The sequence below is a fragment of the Rhea pennata genome, chromosome 3, assembly GCF_028389875.1.
Source record: "Rhea pennata isolate bPtePen1 chromosome 3, bPtePen1.pri, whole genome shotgun sequence".
NCBI lineage: Eukaryota > Metazoa > Chordata > Aves > Rheiformes > Rheidae > Rhea > Rhea pennata.
This window is the reverse complement of record NC_084665.1, coordinates 21,622,502-21,643,981: the sequence shown is the minus strand read 5'-3', so window position 1 is coordinate 21,643,981 and position 21,480 is coordinate 21,622,502. Positions and strand designations below refer to the sequence as shown.

At 47.0% G+C, this 21,480-nt stretch overlaps 1 protein-coding gene across 1 annotated transcript; it reads right to left on the bottom strand.

Annotated features, from left to right (window-relative positions):
* Positions 1-245: 245 nt before the first annotated feature.
* Positions 246-1,828, bottom strand: LOC134138087 (prolyl-tRNA synthetase associated domain-containing protein 1-like). Its single transcript, XM_062571300.1, is given in 3 exon segments — positions 246-536; positions 538-683; positions 1,747-1,828. Coding segments are annotated over 3 exon segments (519 nt in total).
* Positions 1,829-21,480: the final 19,652 nt, after the last annotated feature.

The following is a 21,480-nucleotide window of genomic DNA, read 5'->3' as shown; positions in this document are numbered from 1 at the left end:
AATAAAACCTTTTTCTAGCCACTGGTTACTTAGTGGTAGAATGCAAACATATCTTTCTTTAAAAGAATATTCTGTTAAACTTTTAATAACCTGAAGACAGTATTTTTTTCACCAGATTATAGAAGACAGATATAGGTAATTGAAAAAGAGGAGCATGCCTATTTTTTCAAATTGTATTTGTAATTAAACTTCCACTAGTTTTGCTCTATAAAATTGATGCCTAATAATAAAAATGTGAATTTTATCTACTTAATATTTTTATCAAAATGGATGATTATTGGGTCATGTCCTGTTGATTTCACGAACTTCAGAAAGTCTTCAGGGCTTAATCCCATGGTTGCAGAACTTGTCATTGGATGAAAATACACCTTTTCATGGCCACCTTCCAGAAAGCCAGCATCCAGTACAAACTTCACGTCTCCTTGGTCACAGAAGAGGGCTAGTGGCGTAGCACATCCTTGGCCCACTTTCAATTTTTCCGGCATGGCATTTTCATCAGCAAATCTTAGATTTCCACTCCCAACTCCCAGTTTTTTTAGCAAGATCAGTTAAATCAATCTGCCTGTTGTGTAGAACAGTCACCAACCAGAACCCTTTCTTCTTTTTGTCTTTAAGAAAAAGGTTTTTACTGTGACCTCCTTTCAAGTGTTGGACATATGGCATCATTTCTTCAACAGTGAATACTTGGAAAATACAATTATTATAGTGTGAGACTCTATATCCCATTAGATTTTTAGTAGCTTATTGACAGGTATTTTTTGTTAAGTATATAGAAAATACTGAGTGTTATACTAAGCCTAAAAACTGTACCCTTTTATGAAGAAATTTTAAAAGAATGCAAATAAAATACAACATATTGGTCCTACAGACTTTCTCAATCATTTCTCTCTGATGTATACAGCAGGCATATCACACTTCAAAAGCGGAAAAAGGCAGCTCTGAGAGCATGGTTTTGTGCAGATCCACCATACACGGATCATTCTGATAAGGTATATGTATTTTAAACTGGGAATGAGAGGAATACATTTGGAAAGGATTGTGCATCTATTGCATTTGCTAGACTCAGGTTTTGCACTGAAGTCCACTGTTGACTGGTGGTCTTGAATGCTGAGAAATTCACTACCAGGTAGTCCATCAGCATGCTTGAGCTCTTGAAAAAAACAGGGGAATTGGAAGGCAAAAGAGAGTTCTGCCAGCTGGGGTGTGAGTGACAAAATCCTGAAGCAGATGACCAAGTGGATATTCTCCCAACAGTTAGGAAATATTTTTGCTAGGCTCAAAACAGAAACACAAATTTTGATAATTTCAAAATTGATACTTTTTAAAAAAAAAAAACAACAAAAAAACCCCACACATACACCTAAATCTGTCCTGTAATCTATTTTGTCCTAAGTAGATTTTTATTTTTGTCTTGGAGAAAAAATAAAAGGTCTGAAGGAGGTAAGGAAAAAAGCATTACTAAAACTCCTCTTAGAATGTTAAAATTGCAAACGTATCTGGAAAGGATTTTAAGCAGAGTAACTTGCTAATACACATGGCTGTGCAAGTCCTGAGCATGCTTTTTTCCAAGCGATGAGCTCCGGAGGTGGGTGTTCCCATCCCCCCCAACCCCCCCCCCCCACACACACACACACACTCTGGCTGGCCCTGGCCATGCAGGCACTACAGCCAGCCTCAAAACAAGCTCTTTTGAGCATCCGCCACCCCGCGGACGCGGCCTGGTCCCCACCAGCGCAGCAGGCCTACCTGAGGGTGCTCCACTGTGACAGCGGTGATGCCCAAGCCCTGCAGGTGCTGATCCAGCATCTCCCGCAGTCCCACGGCCCATGGCAGCCCTGGTGCAGCCATGGCAGCCCACTGCCCCCTCTGCGCCGCCTCCTGCCACACGTCACCCAGTGCAAGTTTTGACATTACGGAAAAGGCTCTAAGGCACGATCATTTCTCCAACACAGGGTGCCGCCTCTGCCTTTCGCGCTGGAAACCACAGCATCTCTGTGAACAGCAGAGGCTGGGCGTGACTCCAAGGGGAGCTGCTGTGGAGCCGGCGGATCCCCTAAGGCCAGGCAGCAGCCTGGGAAGCAGCCCTCCAGCTCCCGGGTGGGCCCCAGCAGCCTCAGCTGCTGAGGAAGATCCCTCACTCTGCCACTGTAAATGCAATGCCTCAAGTTCTGCATCTCCTGTGCTAGAGAGACTTGTGCGGAGTCCATGTGATTTACCTTTCTTTGGGTGCTTGCATTTCAGAGTGATTTGCCAGCCTGGATTAAGAATTCAGAAGCTATTCTGGAAGTTGTCTTGTTCTGATGAAGAATAGAGGGCTGGATTTGCCAGCGAATAAGACCTGTGGGCAGTTTTAAGTAAGAATCTAGCTGTAAATGGAATGCATTTGTGTTAATTTTGGATAAAGAAAAAGTCCTAAGCTTTAGACTTGAGTATAATGACTGAATACGTTAATGCAATAATCTGGTAATAGTTCTAAGTTAGTTTTTTTTTTCCTTTTTAAGTTAGATCTAAAGTGTGCGAACACAGGGTGCACTTCAGATAATTAGCAGTCTTGGTCATCTGGTCAAATTTAAAGCAAGGCCAGCTGAGATCACATTGCTAAGGTTCTTGTCATAAAATAAGATTTTGAATGGTATTTAGAATGGTCTCTAAGATGTTACTCCATTTCATGCTCTGCAGATAGATGAAGTAATTTGCAGAGACAACTAGCAATTGTATGAACCTATCTTCAAGCTACAAGTATGACAAAAACACATCTATTCAAGAATTTCCTCAGAAATGCAAGCTGCTTTAATCAAACCAAAGGGAAGTGAATGTTATAAGCAAATTTGGACCTTGTATGATTTAAATGTTAGGCAACATCAGAGAAGCCATGACATTGTCTAAAAGGTAAAGACAAGACAGAGTTAAGGTATAAGGCTCTGCTGAAGGACAAATTTTGAGGGAATGCTAGAGAACAGATCTTGCTGTCTCCTTAAGAGACAGAAAGATCTGTCTCTGAGGCATAAGGAGGGAACTGGAAGTCAGTTTTTGCTACACAAAAACAGCTTCAGAGTCTCCCTCCATTTCAGAATCTTGGCAGCCCTACTCCATACTGCTGTCAAATATGATGCCCCATTCAGCACTATCAGCATCTGGCTCTCATTCCTGCCTTACACCACCATCAGCTCTCTACCTTCGTTCTTTAACCTCATTTAGCTTCAGGAAAAAAATTCTCTTTAATGCTTCCCCTTACAGGCTCTCAGTACTGCCTCTGGAAGCTACATACGAGGAGACAAACCAGCTTGTCTCCTTCCTTGTCAGATACTGAGATTAAAATAATACACTACCTTGACATATGCTGTTTTTTCACATCTGTAGTATATTCATTTTTTCCCATATTATAACAAAAAAAAGATATAATACAGAAAGAGCTGCATCTGGGAATCAGACTCCTGTGTTCGTGCTAGAAGTTGTAGACTACATCCAAGTTAACACAAAATCGAATGTGCTGCCTCCGACAGAACAAATGTCTGGCAAAGGAGGATGTTATGTGCCTGTGGCCAGCTGGGATCCCTTCCTTCTTGCCTTCTTTTCAGACTAATAGCTGAAGCAATTTATATTGGGTCTGAGCAGCATCCACCTACATCCTCCCTTTCCTTAGGTCTGCTCTCTATGCTCTTGAATTTTCCCAAAACAATCACAGCAATCTCTCCTTTGACTTTTTAAGAGACATGAGTCTCTATTTGCTTATGTCTTGGAGTTCCCTGGCTTGAGTGTTTCAGTAATACCAGATAAAATTTGATGAAACTCAGAGGAAAGATACATTTCTATTGATTAAATATAAATTTTTGCATACTAACGAGAAAACACTTGTTTGCTACACTTGTTCATATAAACCTTTTTAACCTTTTTGCATGTGTGTTTACTGTAATTTCCACATGCTGATATATTGTTTATGAACATTTTCACTGAAAATGTTGCTGCTAAATAGCAAAAATTTAAGAGAAGTTCAAAGCCAGAAAAATCAAAATATACAAACTATGTATCTAATGGTACTTACTAAAAATGAGAACTACAAATCAAGATTTTTAAAGAGCAACCAATAATAATTAAGAATTGCAACTAATGGACAAAACAATTAATGGCTGCACAGCTCAGTGGAAAATATTTCTACATTCCAAACTATCATCCTGACATCAGATCAGAAATTATTTGTTTCCAATTTATTCCTCAAAAAAACCAGGCAACCTATAATAAAATTATAAATTAAAACAATATGAATCTGTAGTTAAAAGACGTGGATAAAATACAATCCCATGCTGAGAGCTTTATAGCAGTATACAGGAACGTTTCCAGACATCATCAAAAGAAAGCTTAAGTCAAAGGGCAGTTTTATGGTACACTCTGGTGACTGTTTTGCATTGTAAATTAAACTTTCAAAGAATACATTATTCAGGTCAGTCAATCCAAAACTCACTGGATTACTTCCATCACCTGAAGGATCTCTGCACCATTGCATCTGGGCTGACAGTTAAGTGATGTCTGTGTCTTTGCAGCATGTTTTTACCTGACTTTTTTCCCATGCAGGAACACAGACTGTATGTCACTTTTGGGTCTTTTCTACAACCATCTTTTCTACGTTTAAGTAGTGTTTTTATCGTGGTTTAGTTTTGAGATTATTTCCTCCTTTTACATTTAGAGAAATTGAGGTGTTAGCAATTAAAAGCTAGAGCCAACTCAATTTTGAGAGTCATTATGCACAGCTGAACCAATGCACACTTTGTGAAGATCAGCCTTATTTGAATTTCCTTTCAGGAAAGATTTTAGTTCACAGACACAACTGAAGAACTATACAATCCATCCTTTAAAAAAAAAAACAAAGAAGAAAGGGGACCACCTTGTGCAGTGGTGCCACAACCATAGAATCAGTAAGGTTGGAAGGGACCTCTGAAGATCATCTAGTACAACCCCCCTGCTCAAGCAGGGTCACCTGGAGCATGTTAGACAGAGTTGCATCCAGCCAGGCCTTGAATATCTCCAGAGAAGGAGACTCCACAACCTCCCTGGGCAACCTGTGCCAGTGCTCCGTCACTCTCACAGGGAAGAAATTCCCCCTCATGTTCAGGTAGATCTTCTGTGGTTCAACTTCTACCCATTGCCTCTTGTCCTGTCACACGGGACAACTGAAAAAGAGTTTGTCCCCGTTCCCTTGACACCCTCCTTTCAGGTACTTATACACATTGATAAGATCCCCCCTCAGTCTTCTCTTCCCCAGGCTGAAGAGGCCCAGTTCTCGCAGCCTTTCCTTGTAGGGCAGATGCTCCAGCCCTCTGATCATCTTTGTAGCCCTCCACTGGACTCTCTCCAGTAGCTCCATGTCTCTTGTACTGGGGAGCCCAGAAGTAGATGCAATACTCCAGATGAGGCCTCCCCAGGGCTGAGTAGAGGGGCAGGATCATCTCCCTCCACCTGTTGGCAACACTCTTCCTAATGCACCCCAGGAGACTGTTGGCCTTCTTGGCCACAGGAGCGCATTGCTGGCTCATGGTCAACTTGTTGTCCACCAGGACTCCCAGGTCCTTCTCTGCAAAGCTGCTTTGCAGCAGGTGAGCCCCCAGCTTGTCCTGGTGCACGAGCTTATTTCTCCCTAGGTGCCTACACTTGTCCTTGTTGAACTTCATGAGGTTCCTCCCCACCCAACTCTCCAGCCTGTCTGGGTCTCTCTGAATGGCAGCACAGCCCTCTGGTGTGTCAGCCACTCCTCCCTGCTTGGTATCATCAGCAAACTTGCTGAGGAGGCACTCTGTCCCCTCATCCAGGTGACTGATGAAAAAGTTGAACAGGATGGGACCCAGTACTGAGCCCTGGGAAATGCCACTAGCCACAGACCTCCAGCTAGACTCCACACCATGGATGACAACCCTCTGAGCTCTGCCTTTCAGCCAGTTCTCAATCCACCTCACTGTCCACTCGTCTAACCCACACTTCCTGGGCTTATTGAGGAGGATGTGATGGGAGACAATGTCAAAAGCCTTGCTGAAGTCAAGGTACACAATGTCCACTGCTCTCCCCTCATCTACCCAGCCAGTCATTCCATGATAGAAGGCTATCAGGTTGGTTAAGCAGGATTTCCTCTTGGTGAATCCATGCTGGCTACTCCCAATCACCTTCTTTTCCTCGATATGCCTGGAGATGACATCCAGAATGAGCTGTTCCATCACCTTACCAGGGATGGCCATAGGGTGACCGGTCTGTAGTTGCCTGGGTCCTCCTTCTTGCCCTTCTTAAAGACTGGAGTGACATTGGCTTTCTTCCAGTCCTCAGGCAATTGCTAACACCTCAGTGCTCTGTGTCCCTCTCACAGGGAAGAAATTCCCCTCACATTCAGGTGGAACTTCCTCCTCCTCCTTCTCTCCTACCCAAAATTTTCAGCCAAGACATGCCAGAAATTTGTCAAAAGCAGATTGGTGGACCCTGACAAAGGTGATGATTGAAATATTTAGAAAAAACTGCAAATATATCATCCCAAAACACCATGGAAACTCCTCAAAAGCAGAGTGGGAGATGGCTCCAAAGGCGAGTAGGAACTTCTGCAAAGCCTGCTGCAAAAGCTCCTGCCAGAACACTGTGGAAATTCCTAGAAAGCAGCACAGGAGATGCTGCCAAATGCCAGTGGGGAATTGGGCAAACATTCCCTCACGCCTTCACCGATATCTTCTGCTCTGCTTTGGAGAAATTTCCATGCTGTTTTGGCAAGAGCTTTTCACACAGATGTCGGTGATATACCCGCTCACCTTTGGCAGCATTTCCCGTTCTGCTTGCCAGGCCCTGTCTCTGTTTCTTGAGAGCATCTTTTGGCTCAGATTTCATTGAATTTCCCATTTGCCTTTGGTGGTGTCTCTTCACAACATGCCACAAAGCACATTTGCCTGTAGCTGTTGGAGTTGCTGCATCAGCTGTGTCGGAAGCTTTGACGCAGGCAGACCCTCTGAGAGCAGATGGACCCCTACAGATCTCAGGCTGCAGGGGGTGCTTGGAGCCTCCTGAGAAGGCCTGGACTGTCAGGATAATGAGCTCTCCTGCAGGAGGTGTGCTGTCGTTGATGAATTGTTTCTTCAGGTGAGGGAGCTGGGGGAGGAAGTCAGCAGACTGTGAAGCATTTGCAAAAATGAGCAGGAGATAGACAGGATGTTCTTGGAGACCATACTGCTCCAGGAGTCCCAATCCCTCGCAGCAGGGAAGTTGACAGAAGGCTCTATGCTGAGGGAAGCAGTACCTCAGAACACTGTAGGAGAAGGCTGGAAATGGGTTGCTTCTCGTGGGAGGAGAAACGCCTCTACTCCTCGTGAAGACTTGGACGTGCACTTGAAGAACCAATTTATTGCCCTCCTGGATGAGGAGGACCTGGACACGACCTCAAGGGAAGCAACTGGGCCGACAGACCCTGTGCTGCGGGGGATGGAGGCACCTCTCTGCTGACCTGACCTCTCCTCTAGAGAGGTTCGCTACCTGCCAGGGGCTCGCATACGAGATGCCATCGAAAGACTGCCAAGGCTTGTCCCCGCGTCAGACTACTACCCTCTTCTGCTCTTTCACGTGGCTGCTAATGATGCCAAGGGCAAATTGGTAATGATCAAACAGGAGCTTAGAGCTCTGGGCAACGGGACAAGAGGCAACGGGCACAAACAGAAACACAGACCGTTCCGCGTCAGTGCGAGGAACTTCTTCACTGCGAGAGTGACAGAGCACTGGGACAGGCTGCCCAGAGAGCTGGTGGAGTCTCCTTCTCTGGAGATATTCAAAATCCGCCTGGACGCAACCCTGTCTAACATGAAACAGGTGATCGTGCCTGCGCAAGGGGGCTGCAGTAGACGATCTCCACAGGTCCCTTCCAATCTCAACCACTCTGTGACTCTGTGATTCACCGAGGTTTTCAAGCAGCTCTTTTTCAATGTCCTGCTTGCCCCGCCGCAAAGGCCTTTGCGCCGCCCCTGCTCAGAGATGGCCAATGCCTGGGAAAGGAGCCTGCAAATCTATGCAGCTGGAAATCCTGCTTGCCCCGGCAAGCAACATGTTACTTTCTTTTCTATCCTGTTACCCCCCCCTGCTGCTTGCAGTGTCATCAGCTGCTTTGCCCATTGTAGCTCTCTGGCTCCTCTCTACTTTCCTCATTGGTTTTCAAGGACCCAAGCAATGCAGCACAGCATGATATCTGGAGATTCTAGGTATGATTTAAAATCATCCCTGTTTTGGCAACAGGGCTGGGCCAGAAGATGCCCGCTGAGCGGCACGGATAAGGCAGGTATCCTCAACTCCAGGGCAGGGTCACTTGCCACGCAGCCAAAGCAGCATGGCACTCCAAGCAGGAGTCGCTCTTTGAGTTCAACCCTATGCGGAGAGAAGGTGTGTTTGAGAATGGACTTGGGGCAGCTACCAATCTTAACCAAACTCCTTTCTCCATAATGCTGTAGCATGGGCCTGCCACATACGCAGCTCAAAGCATGAGTGTCCCTACTGTCTTCTTTAGCTCATGCCCTTCAGTGTCATCGGTGCTGACACCTCTCAGTGGCTCCCAAGAGCAACGTGGGCCCGAGAGCCAAAGCCACAGGTGCCTGTCAAGACCCAGAGGTCTCCATGGCTCTCAGCAGCGACCCATCTCAACAGGTCTCAAGAACTCTCCGTACCCAGTGCAATGGATACCTGTAAGTAGGGCTGGAAATCCACGGGCCTGGAGGCCTCTCAAGATCGAGTGGTAGCAAGGCATACTGAGAGAGATCACAGATTCACAGAATGGTTGAGGATGGAAGGGACCTCAGAGATCGTTTAGTTCAACCCCCTAGTCTCCTGGAGCACGTGGCACAGGATCACGTGCAGGCAGGTTTTGAGTACATCCAGAGAAGGAGACTCCACCAGCTCTCTGGGCAACCTGTTCCACGTGAATGTTTTGTCACTCTCACAGTAAAAACGTTCTTCCTCGTGTTCACGTGGAACGTGCTGTGTTTCGCTTCGTGCCCGTTGCCTCTTGTGCTGTCACTTAGCACCACTGCAAAGAATCTGGATTCGTTTGCTTGACACCCTCCCTTAAAACATTTATAGATCTTCATAAGATCCCCTCTCAGGCTTCTCTTCTCCAAGCTAAACAGGCCCGGCTCTCGCAGCCTTCCCTCATAGGAGAGAGACTGCAGTCCTCCGAATTTCGCAGCCCTACGCTCGATGGCTAGCTCTAGGATGTTAGCTCTGGATGCAGTGCCCTAGCAATACATCAGGAAATCGCTACTCCCGGCCTTGAGGACCTCTGGCTCTGAACAGGCACACGTGGCTTTCGCTCTCGTGCCCACACTGCTCTTGGGAGCCATCAAAGAGCGTTGACACCACTTGCTCTCCAGACCGAGTACCACGGAGGCTTCTTCAATTCCACGCCTATTGAGAGGGTTTGATATGGACGTGCTCTGTTTTCCAGAAATTTCTGTGGTGTCTTGGGAAGAGCTTTTCTTGCAGATTTTGCCAGATTTGCCTCTCACCTTTGGAGCCTTCTCCCACTCTACCTTTAAGGGATTTCCGCCGTGTCCTGGGATGATGTTTCCGCTCAGCTTTCATCGAATTTCTCATTCACCAGTGGCGGCATCTCCTCTCCTGCTTTTTAGGAATTTCCGTTGTCTCTAGGCAGGAGATTTGGCACAGATTTTGCCCAGTTCTCCACTGGCATTCGGTGGTGTCTCCTACTCTGCTTGCAAGGGATTTCCGTAGTGCCTCTGGGTGATGTTTTTGTGCAGTTTTGGCTGAATCTCGCCATCGCCTTTGCTGGGGTCTCCCTCTCTGCTTTCAAGAAATTTCCCCAGTGTCTTGGCTGGAAGGCTTTGGGCAGATAGCACAAGACTTCCTACTTGCTTTTGGCAGCATCTCCTGCTGTGCCTTTGGGGAATTCCTGCGGTGTCTTGGGAGAAGCTTTCTGTGCCAATCTTGCCAAATGTCCTGCTCGGCTTTGGCAAGGTCTCCCGCTGTGCTTTTGAGGAATTTCCATAGTATCTTGGGAGGAGCTTCTCACACAAATTGTGCTGCGTTTGCCAGTCACTTTTGGCGATGGATGCTGCTCTGCTTTCGAGGAATTCCTGCAGTGTTTGGGGAACAGCTTTTCTCACAGATTTTTGCTGAATTTGCAGCTTGCCTTTGGCGCCATCTCCCGCTCTGCTTCCAAGAAAGGTAGGTGGTGTTTAGGGAGGAACCTTTCTTGCCGATTTTGCCAGATTTGCCTCTCACCTTTGGAGCCATCTCACACTCTGCCTCCGAGGGATTTCCTCTGTGTCCTGCTTGCTTGCCATGGCGTCTCCTGCTCTGCCTTTGGGGACTCATAGCGCAGCGCCCGGAGGCTGCAAACAAATGCAGCAATTTGTGTGGCACTGCCTGGGCTCTGCTTAGACCCTCTGAGGACCTGGTGGGGCGTTGTGGTGGTTTTCTGCTGACTCCTGTTGGACTAGGGAGTGATTCTGCTTACAGGCAAGGGTAGCTGGGCAAGGCAACTGCAGGAGGCCTGAACTTCTCCTGGCACAAGCTCTGGCACCTTGCTGTAACTAGTTGTAGCTGCTGCTAATCAGCTGTCTTGGTTTCCCCTGATTAGAGGGAGCTGGGGTCTTAGCTCCAAGTGGCCTTTGATTAGGGTGGGTCAAGCACCCTGTTGGTCAGTGCTAGTGAGAAGCCTATACAAGAGCCAAGCTCAGAGCACCCCTCCCAGAGTTGTGAGCAGGTGCAGGAACAGCTTGTGTGGTGCTGTCTGGGCTCTGCTTAGAGCCTTTGGGGGCCTTGCTGGACATTGTGGGGGCTTTCTGCTGTCCCCTGTGGGACTGGAGGATGATTCTACTGACAGGTAAGGGGAGCTAGGCAAGGGCAACTGTGGGAGGTCTTACCTTTCCCTGGCAGAAGCCCTAGCCCCTGGCTGTATCTAGGTGTAGTTGCTGCTAAGGAGCTGTCTTGGTTGCCCCAGGTTAGAGGGAGCTTAAGGCCTTGAATCCAGGTGACTTTGATAAGCCCCATGTGAATCAGAGCAAGGAAGAGGCTTATATAAGAGCCAGGCCTCAAATGCAGCTCCTACTGGCAGTGCCACTTGCAGGGGTGCTTATCAGATGTGGGAGTTGCATTTCCAGGGGTGGATTAGGGGCCTCTTGAGAGGGTGTGATATCAAACTGTCCAGATAGGTATGGGATTGGAGAGGCATTGATGGTGCTAGATCTGGAGAGCTATTGGTGTTGATCCCTTCTCAGGGCTGCCATCAGCAACAGGGGCCTGAGAGCTGAAACCAGCGATGGCTGTCAAGCGCCAGAAGGTGCTGCTTTTGAGGCAGCCAGGTTGGAATTTCCTACTTGCCTTTGGAGCTGTCTCCCACTCTTCTCCTGAGGAACTCCTGCAGGATCCTGGCAGGAGCTGTGCGTGTAGGTATTCCTGAATAGCGTGGTAACCTTTGGTGGCATGTCCCACTTTGCTTTTGAGGAATGTCCACTCTGTTTGTCCGTGGACATTTTCATGTGTATATTGCTGCTCATTTGCCAGCATCTCCGGAGCTACTTTATGGGTGTTTTATGTGTGTCTTGAGAGCATCTTTTGGCACAGATGCCAGCGAATCTCCAGCTCGACATCTGACCCATCTCGAAGCGGAATGTCAAGGTATTTCTCTTCAGTTCTGGGCAAGGGTTCTAATCCAAATATTGTAAAATGCTAGAGGAAACTGTACAATGTTACATTGTTACAATCTTTCTGCTGCAGAAAGGTCCTGACAGGGGGAACCCCGGGGCTGAGTCCTCACCTGTCCTTGCAGGGCTGTCAATGTTGCCGGCTTTTGCAATTGATTCCACTGCAGAAAGCCCCTGACTTCATTGAAAAACCCTTTTAGTTTAACAGTGTGTTTGAACCCAGACTGTCATCTCTGAACAGAAGCCCTAGCACTGAAAGCAGCTGAATGGTAGCTTCTTTTTGCAATAGTGTCAGGAAAAGGATAGTGGAGGTAGACATAATGGAGGAAATGAATTTGGTCTTTTTTCTGTGTTTGTGTATTTACTGAGCAGCCTGCTTTATAAACATAAGGCTTTTGCCCAGGAAAAGGGCAGACTAAGCAATGAGTGGGAGAGAGAAGATGACTGTTGGAGTCCTCTAGAAAATGCACAAAAACATATCCAAAGTATTCTCACATCAAGTCAGCTTCTCCCTAGGCTCTGGAGAAATGGTGGTTCTTCTAACCAATGCGTTTGTACTCCCTTCATTAGCATTGCTAGCACAGAAGAAAGGGTAAGGCCATCGGAGGAGTAGAGGAAGGCTTGGGTCTTTCTCCTTTCTCTACTGAAACTTTAAAAATTGCAGGGCAGAAGGGAGAAGAGTGGTGTGACTGCCTTCTGTAACATGCTTTTCCATTTCTCAAACGATTTCTATCCTCCAATTTGTAATCATTTCACTCCCTGGCGCTTGATAGAAATAATTCAGACTCTACCTGAAAGCAAGTCTTTTCTCTGCAACCCAGGCAGGGCTGATACCTTTTTTGCATGCACAAAGGCTTGAAATCATCATACCTGTTAAGCTGCTGGGAAAGAGGAAGGACAGTAAACTTGTCAAAACAGCTGCAGCTGTTATAGTCAGTTGCTAATTCAGAAATACATGGTTCTTAACACTGAAAGCCTGTTTCTAAAGATTGAGGACTCATAGTTTTACTCCTAGAGTTGATCTTCCACAAAGACAAACCAAGCCAACTATTTTAAGGCCCTCAGGCTTTACGCTTCATGTACTTTCATTCCCAAACTAAAGGGAAAAGTAACTCTTTCTGGGCTGGAAATAGGCATAGTAGCCTTTGCCAAACCCACTTCCACAGCTTTGTACAAGCAGGCTCCAAATGCTGTGTACAACCTGTTCTCATTACAGGCTCAACCTACTCATACAGAAGTCAAGGGAAATTTCACTATTTTTGATTACTGTTATGCCTCTCTTTATGAGTTAGTACTCAGACAATATGAGCCGATCTGCGGGGTGGTGTTTTTAAATGGATATCTAAAAATGGCCATTCATGTACCTGTTTCATAGCTAGCTTCTCTCTCAAGACACCCAAGGCATTACTTCAGCTTTTATAGTGTAGGTTAAGTATCAAGCCAAGTGTGATCCATTTTAAGAAGAGTACTCAAAATATTTTACCTGTCCATACTTTGTATGTACTAAAAATAGTAAATATGCTATAAGTATAAATCTGGAGAAAATTAGGAGAATGGACTAGGATTTCAATGTACTGTTTTATAGGATAATAAAAAAATTTCCAAGATGAAAACTTGATTTTCAGGATAATTTACCCAGTTTAATGTAGCACAAAGGAGAAGCAAAGTAATTCATTTACATCAGAATTTGCAGTCACTCCAAAACTTCCCCCCCCCCCCCCCACCTTCTTCAGGGGTGATAAAACAAGAGGTTTTGGCTGACTCAGCTGAAAAGGCAAGGGCAGTCATAATACTCAGATAAAAGTTTGTGTATCCTCTTCTCAGTGAAGAGGATGAGGTGTTGGTTCTGGGAGTTCTGGTCCACAGCTGCTGCTAAGCTAAGGCTATCTAAGGAAAATCTACCTCATGGCATGCTCTCTGGACCAGCCACACATAGCTGGTTCACCTCAGGATCACTTTCCAGCCATCATAAATCAAGCAGTTCCCCCCTTCTTCCTCAGTGCTTTATATCTGTGTTGTGCTTCCCAGATCAGCTGGAAGGAAAGGCTCAGGCCAGGACAGTGCAAGGCTGATCAGCCTTCAGGAAATAACCTGCTGTGTGCAGCAGCTATAGTGCAAGCAGCTGTGGTGCAGTGTCCAGGGTCACTTGCGGAACAACAACAGCTTTACTGGCAAGCCAGTTCTATTAAATCCCCTGCAACCAGCAAAGTAACATGCAGCTTCTCTCCATGAGAGGGGAAGGGACGAGGGGATTAACCTTAGGTGATGGCATTTAATGGTTGGCTGTCAGAGAAGCATTTTACAGGCCCAGCACTTGACAGCTCAGTATAAAGTCCCAGGGTAACCTGCCTCTCTTTATGGTGGGAATGGGGAAGTGTGTGGCTGTTCTGCACTCATCAATGCATTGTAGGCTTGAAAGGTAAATAATATGTTCACTTTCCACTTTCACAAAATATATCTTTCAGGCTACCACTATGAGAAACTCACTTTGGAACTCTAACACTGGCTTATTGAGGAAAAAGTACCCTTACTGCTTGCCTATAAGCGAAACAAATCTTCCTATAAAATATAAATGAGAAATCATTTTAGCCCTTAGTAAGATAGCTGAAACAGATTTTAAACACTAAAACTTTGCTTTCTAGAACAGGATTCATCTGAGATCTCCCCCACATGTGCACGCACACAAGAAATTACTCATATTTAATTTTATCTTCTATGACATTACAAATAATAAGTAGATTAGGGCTTGATCCTCCCTGTGAAAGTTACAGGGCTGCTTTCCCTCAGATTTTGGTAGGAGTAGAATTGAGCCTTGTTCCTGAGCTCTCAAAACCAAGGGACTGACATCCACTGGACAAAACTCATTCCAGGGGAAGTTCTAGCGATGCAAGCATGAGGTTGTCAGAACCTCACCCTGTGTGGTGCATCTCTGATCACACAGCAAGCAAAAATAAGAACCTGATGTTATGCATCTCATTTAACACCTTTTTCCTAAGCAATAGAAGCAATACCCTCAATAGAAGTATGTTGATGATCAGAAGTCTCACCCTCCATTGTCACCATGCAGCCAGAGCTGTTCTGATGTCTGGGAGGCAGAACACCCATTCCCATGCACTGTAACTGCTTTATCACCCACAGATTTCAGGGGAGGTTGGGCAAACCTCACACCCAACCTTGAGGCACTGCTCTCAGGCCACAACTGCTGTTTTACTCAGCAACCTGCGACAGTTCTGCTGTCAGTTCTCCAACAGTCAAAAATGGATGGGAAACAGCATGCAATTTCCCTTCCAGCTGTGCTCTCCATCCCCTATGGGTGCTTTCTATGGCAGAGGCTGGTTGTTTGGTGTGTCCATGGGGCTGTTTAGGCATAGGGGTCCATCCCAGCCTGATGAGTCCACCTTACCCTGGCGTTGCCTGAAAGATGGCATGAGATGAGATGAGACGAGTGCAAGTCACAGGACCTCAGCCTTTCCTCCCACATATCTGATTAGATGGCACAGCGGGCGGAGGGATCACATCTCAGGACTCATGGATGGCCCATGCCTCTCCTGTGGGGTTGCTGCTGTCACCAGCAGAGGGGCAGTCCACCAGCCCCAATCCTAGCAGGTTTTTACACCCATACGAGATCTAAGATGCCTAACTACACGCACTGTGGTCTTCCATCAGATTTTCTTCTGCAGCATTCAACAAAACAGCTTAAAACTCATGGGCTAAACTTCCCAGATGAAGGAGGGGGTCATTCCTTCAGGTAGGGAATGCACATGTATGAGGCAAGATGCCCTTCTCAACCAGCAGCTGTTTTTCTGAGAGAAGGCATTATAACACTTGAAAGTGATGGAAAGATTTTCTACAACTAGTAGAAATATATAAATGTATACTAGAATCCAACCTGATGTCTAGGTTTAGAGATTTATCTTGTTGCAGTTTGCAAGCCGCCTGGATAGCTCTCAATAGAAGATAGCATTGGAAAAAAAGGGCCTACAGAAGGCTTAGTTGAAGGCATTTTGATTTCATTTATCCTTCCTTGAAGAAAAAAAATGACCTCACAGCCACGGTTTTATTTAATAAGCAGTATCCAAGAGATGTCTGAACTGTATGAAATAGAGTGCTGTAGTGACATTTATGAACAATGTGAAAATCAGGTTCAGCTAAGAGTAGAACTAAAAGCAAGTCCATGCTTACAAATGCCTCATACGGACATGAAGATAGTGCTAAAACTTCAGACAAGAATAAATTTCTCTACAGAGTCCATACAAACTGTAATAGGAGCAGTGCTGTCAAGAAAAGTCCTAATCTCCAACAATCAACCTGTATGAAGTGACATCTGCTAAGTGAAGAGCCAAGCCGCTTTTGCTAGGGCCAGCCAACTATGCAGCTTGAGAATTAGCTCGGCAAACTGCTGTGATTTGCTGTATCAACAATAGGACTCATGTCCAGAAGCATTAAACTAAAGAGCACAAATCCAGTCAGACAGCATCAGTGAAGTCATCATGGAAGAAGAGTAAGGCTATATTGCTCCTGCACAAACCCAGAAATACCTCATTAAGAAATATTTTGTTTGTCAATGCCATTGCTGAGGAGAAAGCTCTTCGTTACATACCTTCAATAAGAACTCCAAATGCGGGGTACATTAGGCCTGCAAGTATATAAAGCACTGCCCATCATGCAGCATTTGCTTTCAAATAGTAACACAGTGCATGGCATTATCTAGGTGAAAGTCAAAGCAATGACACATAGTAATGCACTTTTCCTTGCTGGTAGAGGCATGAGACTTAAAGCCTTGAAATAGCCTTAAAACTTAAAATAGTTGATGCCTTTTTATTTCAAACTGCAGGCTTCCACTCTCTGACTGAAGGCATGACAAGCAAGGAGACCAGCCCTTTGACTCTAGAGACTGTGTTTACACTGGCATGCTTTTGGGCAGCTAGACTCAAGCCTTGCTTTGGGGTGAGGTTAAACATCACACTTACATCTGCCCATGTACGGCTTTTTATTACACATCTATATCTCCAGGTAGCAGGACACATTCCAGTGTTCATAATCCATTCCCCACCGTTCTTTGCCTGAGGGGTAAAATGCTGCAACGCTTCCTGAAGTATTGTTTTCTTTTGTTTCGTTTTTTTTCCCTAAAATATATATAAAAAAACTGTAAAAAACGTAATTTAAAATATAGAACTTTGGAAAAGGTTAGATTTGTAGCACTGTTGCAAGAGTACTGACTAGCACTTCCACTCTCTGTCCAAAAGAAACTGTGGACCAAGGATAATCAAATCCACCCCTGCCTAGCAAATCTGGCACAGTTTGCATGAAAAGCCCCTCCCAAGATACCAAGCAAATCCCTCCAAAGCACTGCGGCAGACCTCGCCAAAGCCAAGCGGGGCATTTGGCAAGACCGGCACAAAAAGCTCCTCCCAAGGCACCACGGGAATTCCCCAAAGGCACAGCAGGAGATGCTGCCACAAGCGCGCAGGAAATCGTTTGGTTTCTGCCCCAAAATACAGCCGGGACACCGGGGACGTTTCTCAAAAGCAGAGAGGGAGAGCCCACCAAAGGCCAGTGAGGGATGCAGCCAAAACCGAGCAACAACATCATCCAAAGGCACTACGGAAATTCCTCCAGAGCAGAGCAGAGCAGAGCCGAGCCGGAGATGCTGCCCAACGCCAGTGGGGAGTCGGGCAAACTCTGTGCCAAAAGCTGCTGCCAAGAGACCGCAGAAATTCCTCAAAAGCAGACTGAGGGACACTGCCAAAGGCGAGCGGGAGATTCCATGAACTCTGGGCCAGAATATAGTCCAAAACCCTGGCAGAAATTCCTCCAAAGCAGAGCGGGAGAGGATGCCAAATGCAAGGGGCAAATCTGACAAAACCTGGGCCAAAACCTCCACCCAACACACCATAGAAATACCTCAAAATTCAAGTCGGAGACACCTCCACATGTGAGCCGGAGATCCCATGGTCTCTGAGCCAAAAGACGCTGCCAAGACATGCGCGTAATGCCTCGAAAGCACACTGGGAGATGCTGCCAAAGGTGAGTGGGTGTATCAGCAATCTAGGCACGAAGAGCTGCTCCCCAGGCACTGCAGAAATTCCTTATAAGCAGAGTGGGAGATGGCTCCAAGGGCGAGCGGGAAATTCTGAAAAGCCTGCCCCCAAAGCTCCTGCCAGAACACTGCAGAAACTCCTCCAAAGCAGAGCAGGAGGTGCCACCAAACGCCAGGCTGGAATAGGGCAAACCCTGTGCCAAAAGCTCCTGCCAAGAGACCCCAACAGTTCCTCAAGAGCAGAACAGGAGGCACGGCTAAAGGGGAGCAGGAAATTCCACGGAAGCTGGGTCAAGGCATCGTCGCAAGGTGCAACGGAAATCCCCTCAAAGGCAGAGCGGGAGAGGGCGCCACAGGGGACTGGGAAGAATGGTGAAAGCTGTGAGAAAAGCTCCTCGCAAGGCGCTGCAGAAAGTTCTCCAAAGCAGAGCAGGAGATGGCGCCAAAGGCAAGCTGGAAGTTCGACAAGCTCCGTGAGAAAAGCTGCTCCCAAAACACAGCTGAAATTGCTGGAAAGCGGAGCAGCAAACGTCACCAAACGTGGCTGGCAAATCTGGCACAATTTGCACAAAAGGCTCCTCCCAAGATACCAAGCAAATCCCTCCAAAGCACTGCGGCAGACCTCGCCAAAGCCAAGCGGGGCATTCGGCAAGACCGGCACAAAAAGCTCCTCCCAAGGCACCGCGGGAATTCCCCAAAGGCACAGCAGGAGATGCTGCCACAAGCGCGCAGGAAATCGTTTGGTTTCTGCCCCAAAATACAGCCGGGACACCGGGGACGTTTCTCAAAAGCAGAGAGGGATTGCCCACCAAAGGCCAGTGAGGGATGCAGCCAAAACCGAGCAACAACATCATCCAAAGGCACTACGGAAATTCCTCCAGAGCAGAGCAGAGCCGAGCCGGAGATGCTGCCCAACGCCAGTGGGGAGTCGGGCCAACTCTGTGCCAAAAGCTGCTGCCAAGAGACCGCAGAAATTCCTCAAAAGCAGACCGAGGGACACTGCCAAAGGCGAGTGGGAAATACAATGAAATCTGAGCCAAAACATAGTCCAGAAATATTGCAGAAATTCCTCCAAAGCGGAGCAGGAGAGGATGCCACAAGTTATCAGGGCAAATTTCTCAATAGCGGAGTAGTAAACACTGCCAATGGGAGCAAGAGATTCAGCCAAAACTGTGCAAAGACATCATCCAAAGACATGATCGAAATTCCTTGAAAGCAGAGCAGGAAACGCCACCAAATGCCAATGGTGAATTGTGGGAAATGTGCACCAAAATCTCCTGCTAGGAGACTGTGGAAGTTCCTCAAAAGTGCAGCTGGTGATGCTGCCACAAGAGAGCACAATTTGGGGCAAAAACTGCCCCAAAATCTCCTGCCAAGACACTGTGGAAATTCCTGAAAAGCAATGTGAGAGATGCCACCAAAGGTGAGTGGGAAATTCCACAAAATCTGCTCCAAAAGCTCCTGCCAGAACACTGTGGAAATTCCTCAAAAGCAGTGTGGTAGGTGCTGCCAAATGCCAATGGGGAATCGGGCAAACCTTCCCACACACTTTCACTGCTATCTTCCACTCTGCTTTTGAGGATTTTCTGTGCTGTTTTTGTAGGAGCTTTCACAGAGATATTGCTGATATACCCACTCACCTTTTGCAGCATCTCCCGCTTTGCTTTCCAGGCATTGTCTCTGTGTCTTGGGAGCATCTTTTGGCTCAGATTTCATCAAATTTCCCGCTCGCTGTTGGCGGTGTCTTTTGATCTGCTTTGGAGGAATTTCTGTGGTCTCTTGGCAGGATCTTTTGGCACAGATTTTGCCCAGTTCCCCACTGACATTTGGTGATGTCTCCTGCTCTGCTTTCAAGGAGTCCTCATAGTGGCAATTTACCAAGGGCAATTTGGTAATGATCAAATCGGAGTTCTGAGCTCTGAGAAACAGGACAAGAGTCAACAGGCACAAACAGAAACACTGTCATTCCGCCTAATATGAGGAGGAATACCTTTCTTGAGAGAGTGACAAAGCACTGGACGGGGCTGCCCATAGGAGTGGTAGAGTCTCCTTCTCTGGAGATATTCAAAACCCACTTGAATGCAATCCTGTTGTACATGCTCCAGGTGACCCTGCTTGAGCAGGGCGGTTGAACTACACCATCTCCAGAGGCCCCTTCCAACCTCAAACATCCTGTGATTCTGTAATTCAGTGAGGTTTCTGAACAGCTACTGCACAATGTCCTGTTCACTTGTGGTGACATCTCCCACTGTGCCTTTGGGGAATCAGAGTGCAGCTCCCAGAGGCCACAAACAAATGCAGCAGTTTCTGCAGCACTGTCTGGGCTCTGCTTAGAACTTCTGAGGACCTGATGGAACATTGTGGGGGTTTTCTGCTGACCCCTGTGGGACTAGAGGGCGATTCTGCTTACTGGTAAGGGTGGCTGGGCAAGGGCAAATGCAGGAGAGCCTGGGAGCAACTTTCCCTAGGAGAAGCTCTAGCACCTAGCTGTAACTAGATTTAGCTGCTGCTAATCAGCTGTCTTGGTTACCTCTGATTAGAAGGAGCTGGGGCCTTGAATCCAGACAGCCTTTGATTAGGGTGGGTCAAGCACCCTATTGGTCAGTGCTAGTGAGAAGCCTGTACAAGAGCCAGGTGCAGAACAGAGTTCCTGGAGGCAGTGATCAAGTGCAGTGGTTTGTGTAGTGCTGCTTGTGCTCTGCTTAGAGCCTTTGGGGGGCCTTCCTGGACATTGTGGGGGCTTTCTGCTGACCCTTGTGGGACTAGAGGGTGATTTGGCTTACAGGTAAGGGGAGCTAGGCAAGGGCAACTGTGGGAGGCCTTAACTTCTCCTGGCAGAAGCTGTAGCTCCTAGCTGTAACTTAGTGTAGTTGCTGCTAATGAGCTATCTTGGTTGTGCTGGTTAGAGGGAGCTGGGGCCTTGAATTCAGATGGCCTTTGAGGGTGGGTCAAGCACCATGTGAACTAGTGCAAGGGAGAGGCTTATGGAAGAATCAGGTGTCAATTGTGGTTCCTACAGGCAGCATAGCCTGCAGGGGCACTTATTGGATGTGGGAGTTGCATTTGTGGGGTGGATCAGGGGCCTCTTGAGAGGATTTGACATCAAACTGTCTTGATATGTATGGAATTGGAGAGGTATTGATGGTGCTTGATCTGGAGAGCAATTGGTGTTGATCCCTTTTGAGGCCTACCGGGAGCAACAGAGGCCTGAGAGCTGAGGACATAGATGCATGTTGAGAACCAGATGCTGCTGCTCTGGGGGGAGACTTGGTGGAATTTCCCACTTGCCTTTGGAGCCATCTCCCACTCTGCTTATGAGGAATGAGCTTATGAGCCACCTGACCAGGAAGAGAAAGTTGATGAGGCCTCCTATAGACAGCTGGAGGTATGATCACAGGCCCTGGTTCTCATGGGGGACTTCAACTGCCCTGACACCTGCCGGAGGAACTACACAGCAAGGCACAAACAGTCCAGGGAGGCTCCTGCAACGCATTGATGATAACTTCTCGTCACAAGTGGTAGAGGAGCCTACGAGGAAGGGTGTCCTGCTGGACCTTGTCCTTCCCAGCAGAGAGGGACTGGTTAGAGATGTGAAGGTTGGGGGCAGCCTTGGCCACAGTGACTGCAAGATGGTGGAGTTCAGGATCCTGCAGGAAAGAAGTGAGGCAACAAGCAGGATTGCAACCCTGGACTTCAGGAGAGCGGACTTTGGGCTCTTCAGAGACCTAATTGGAGGAATCCCATGGGTTAAGGCCCTAGAAGGAAGGGTGGTCCAGG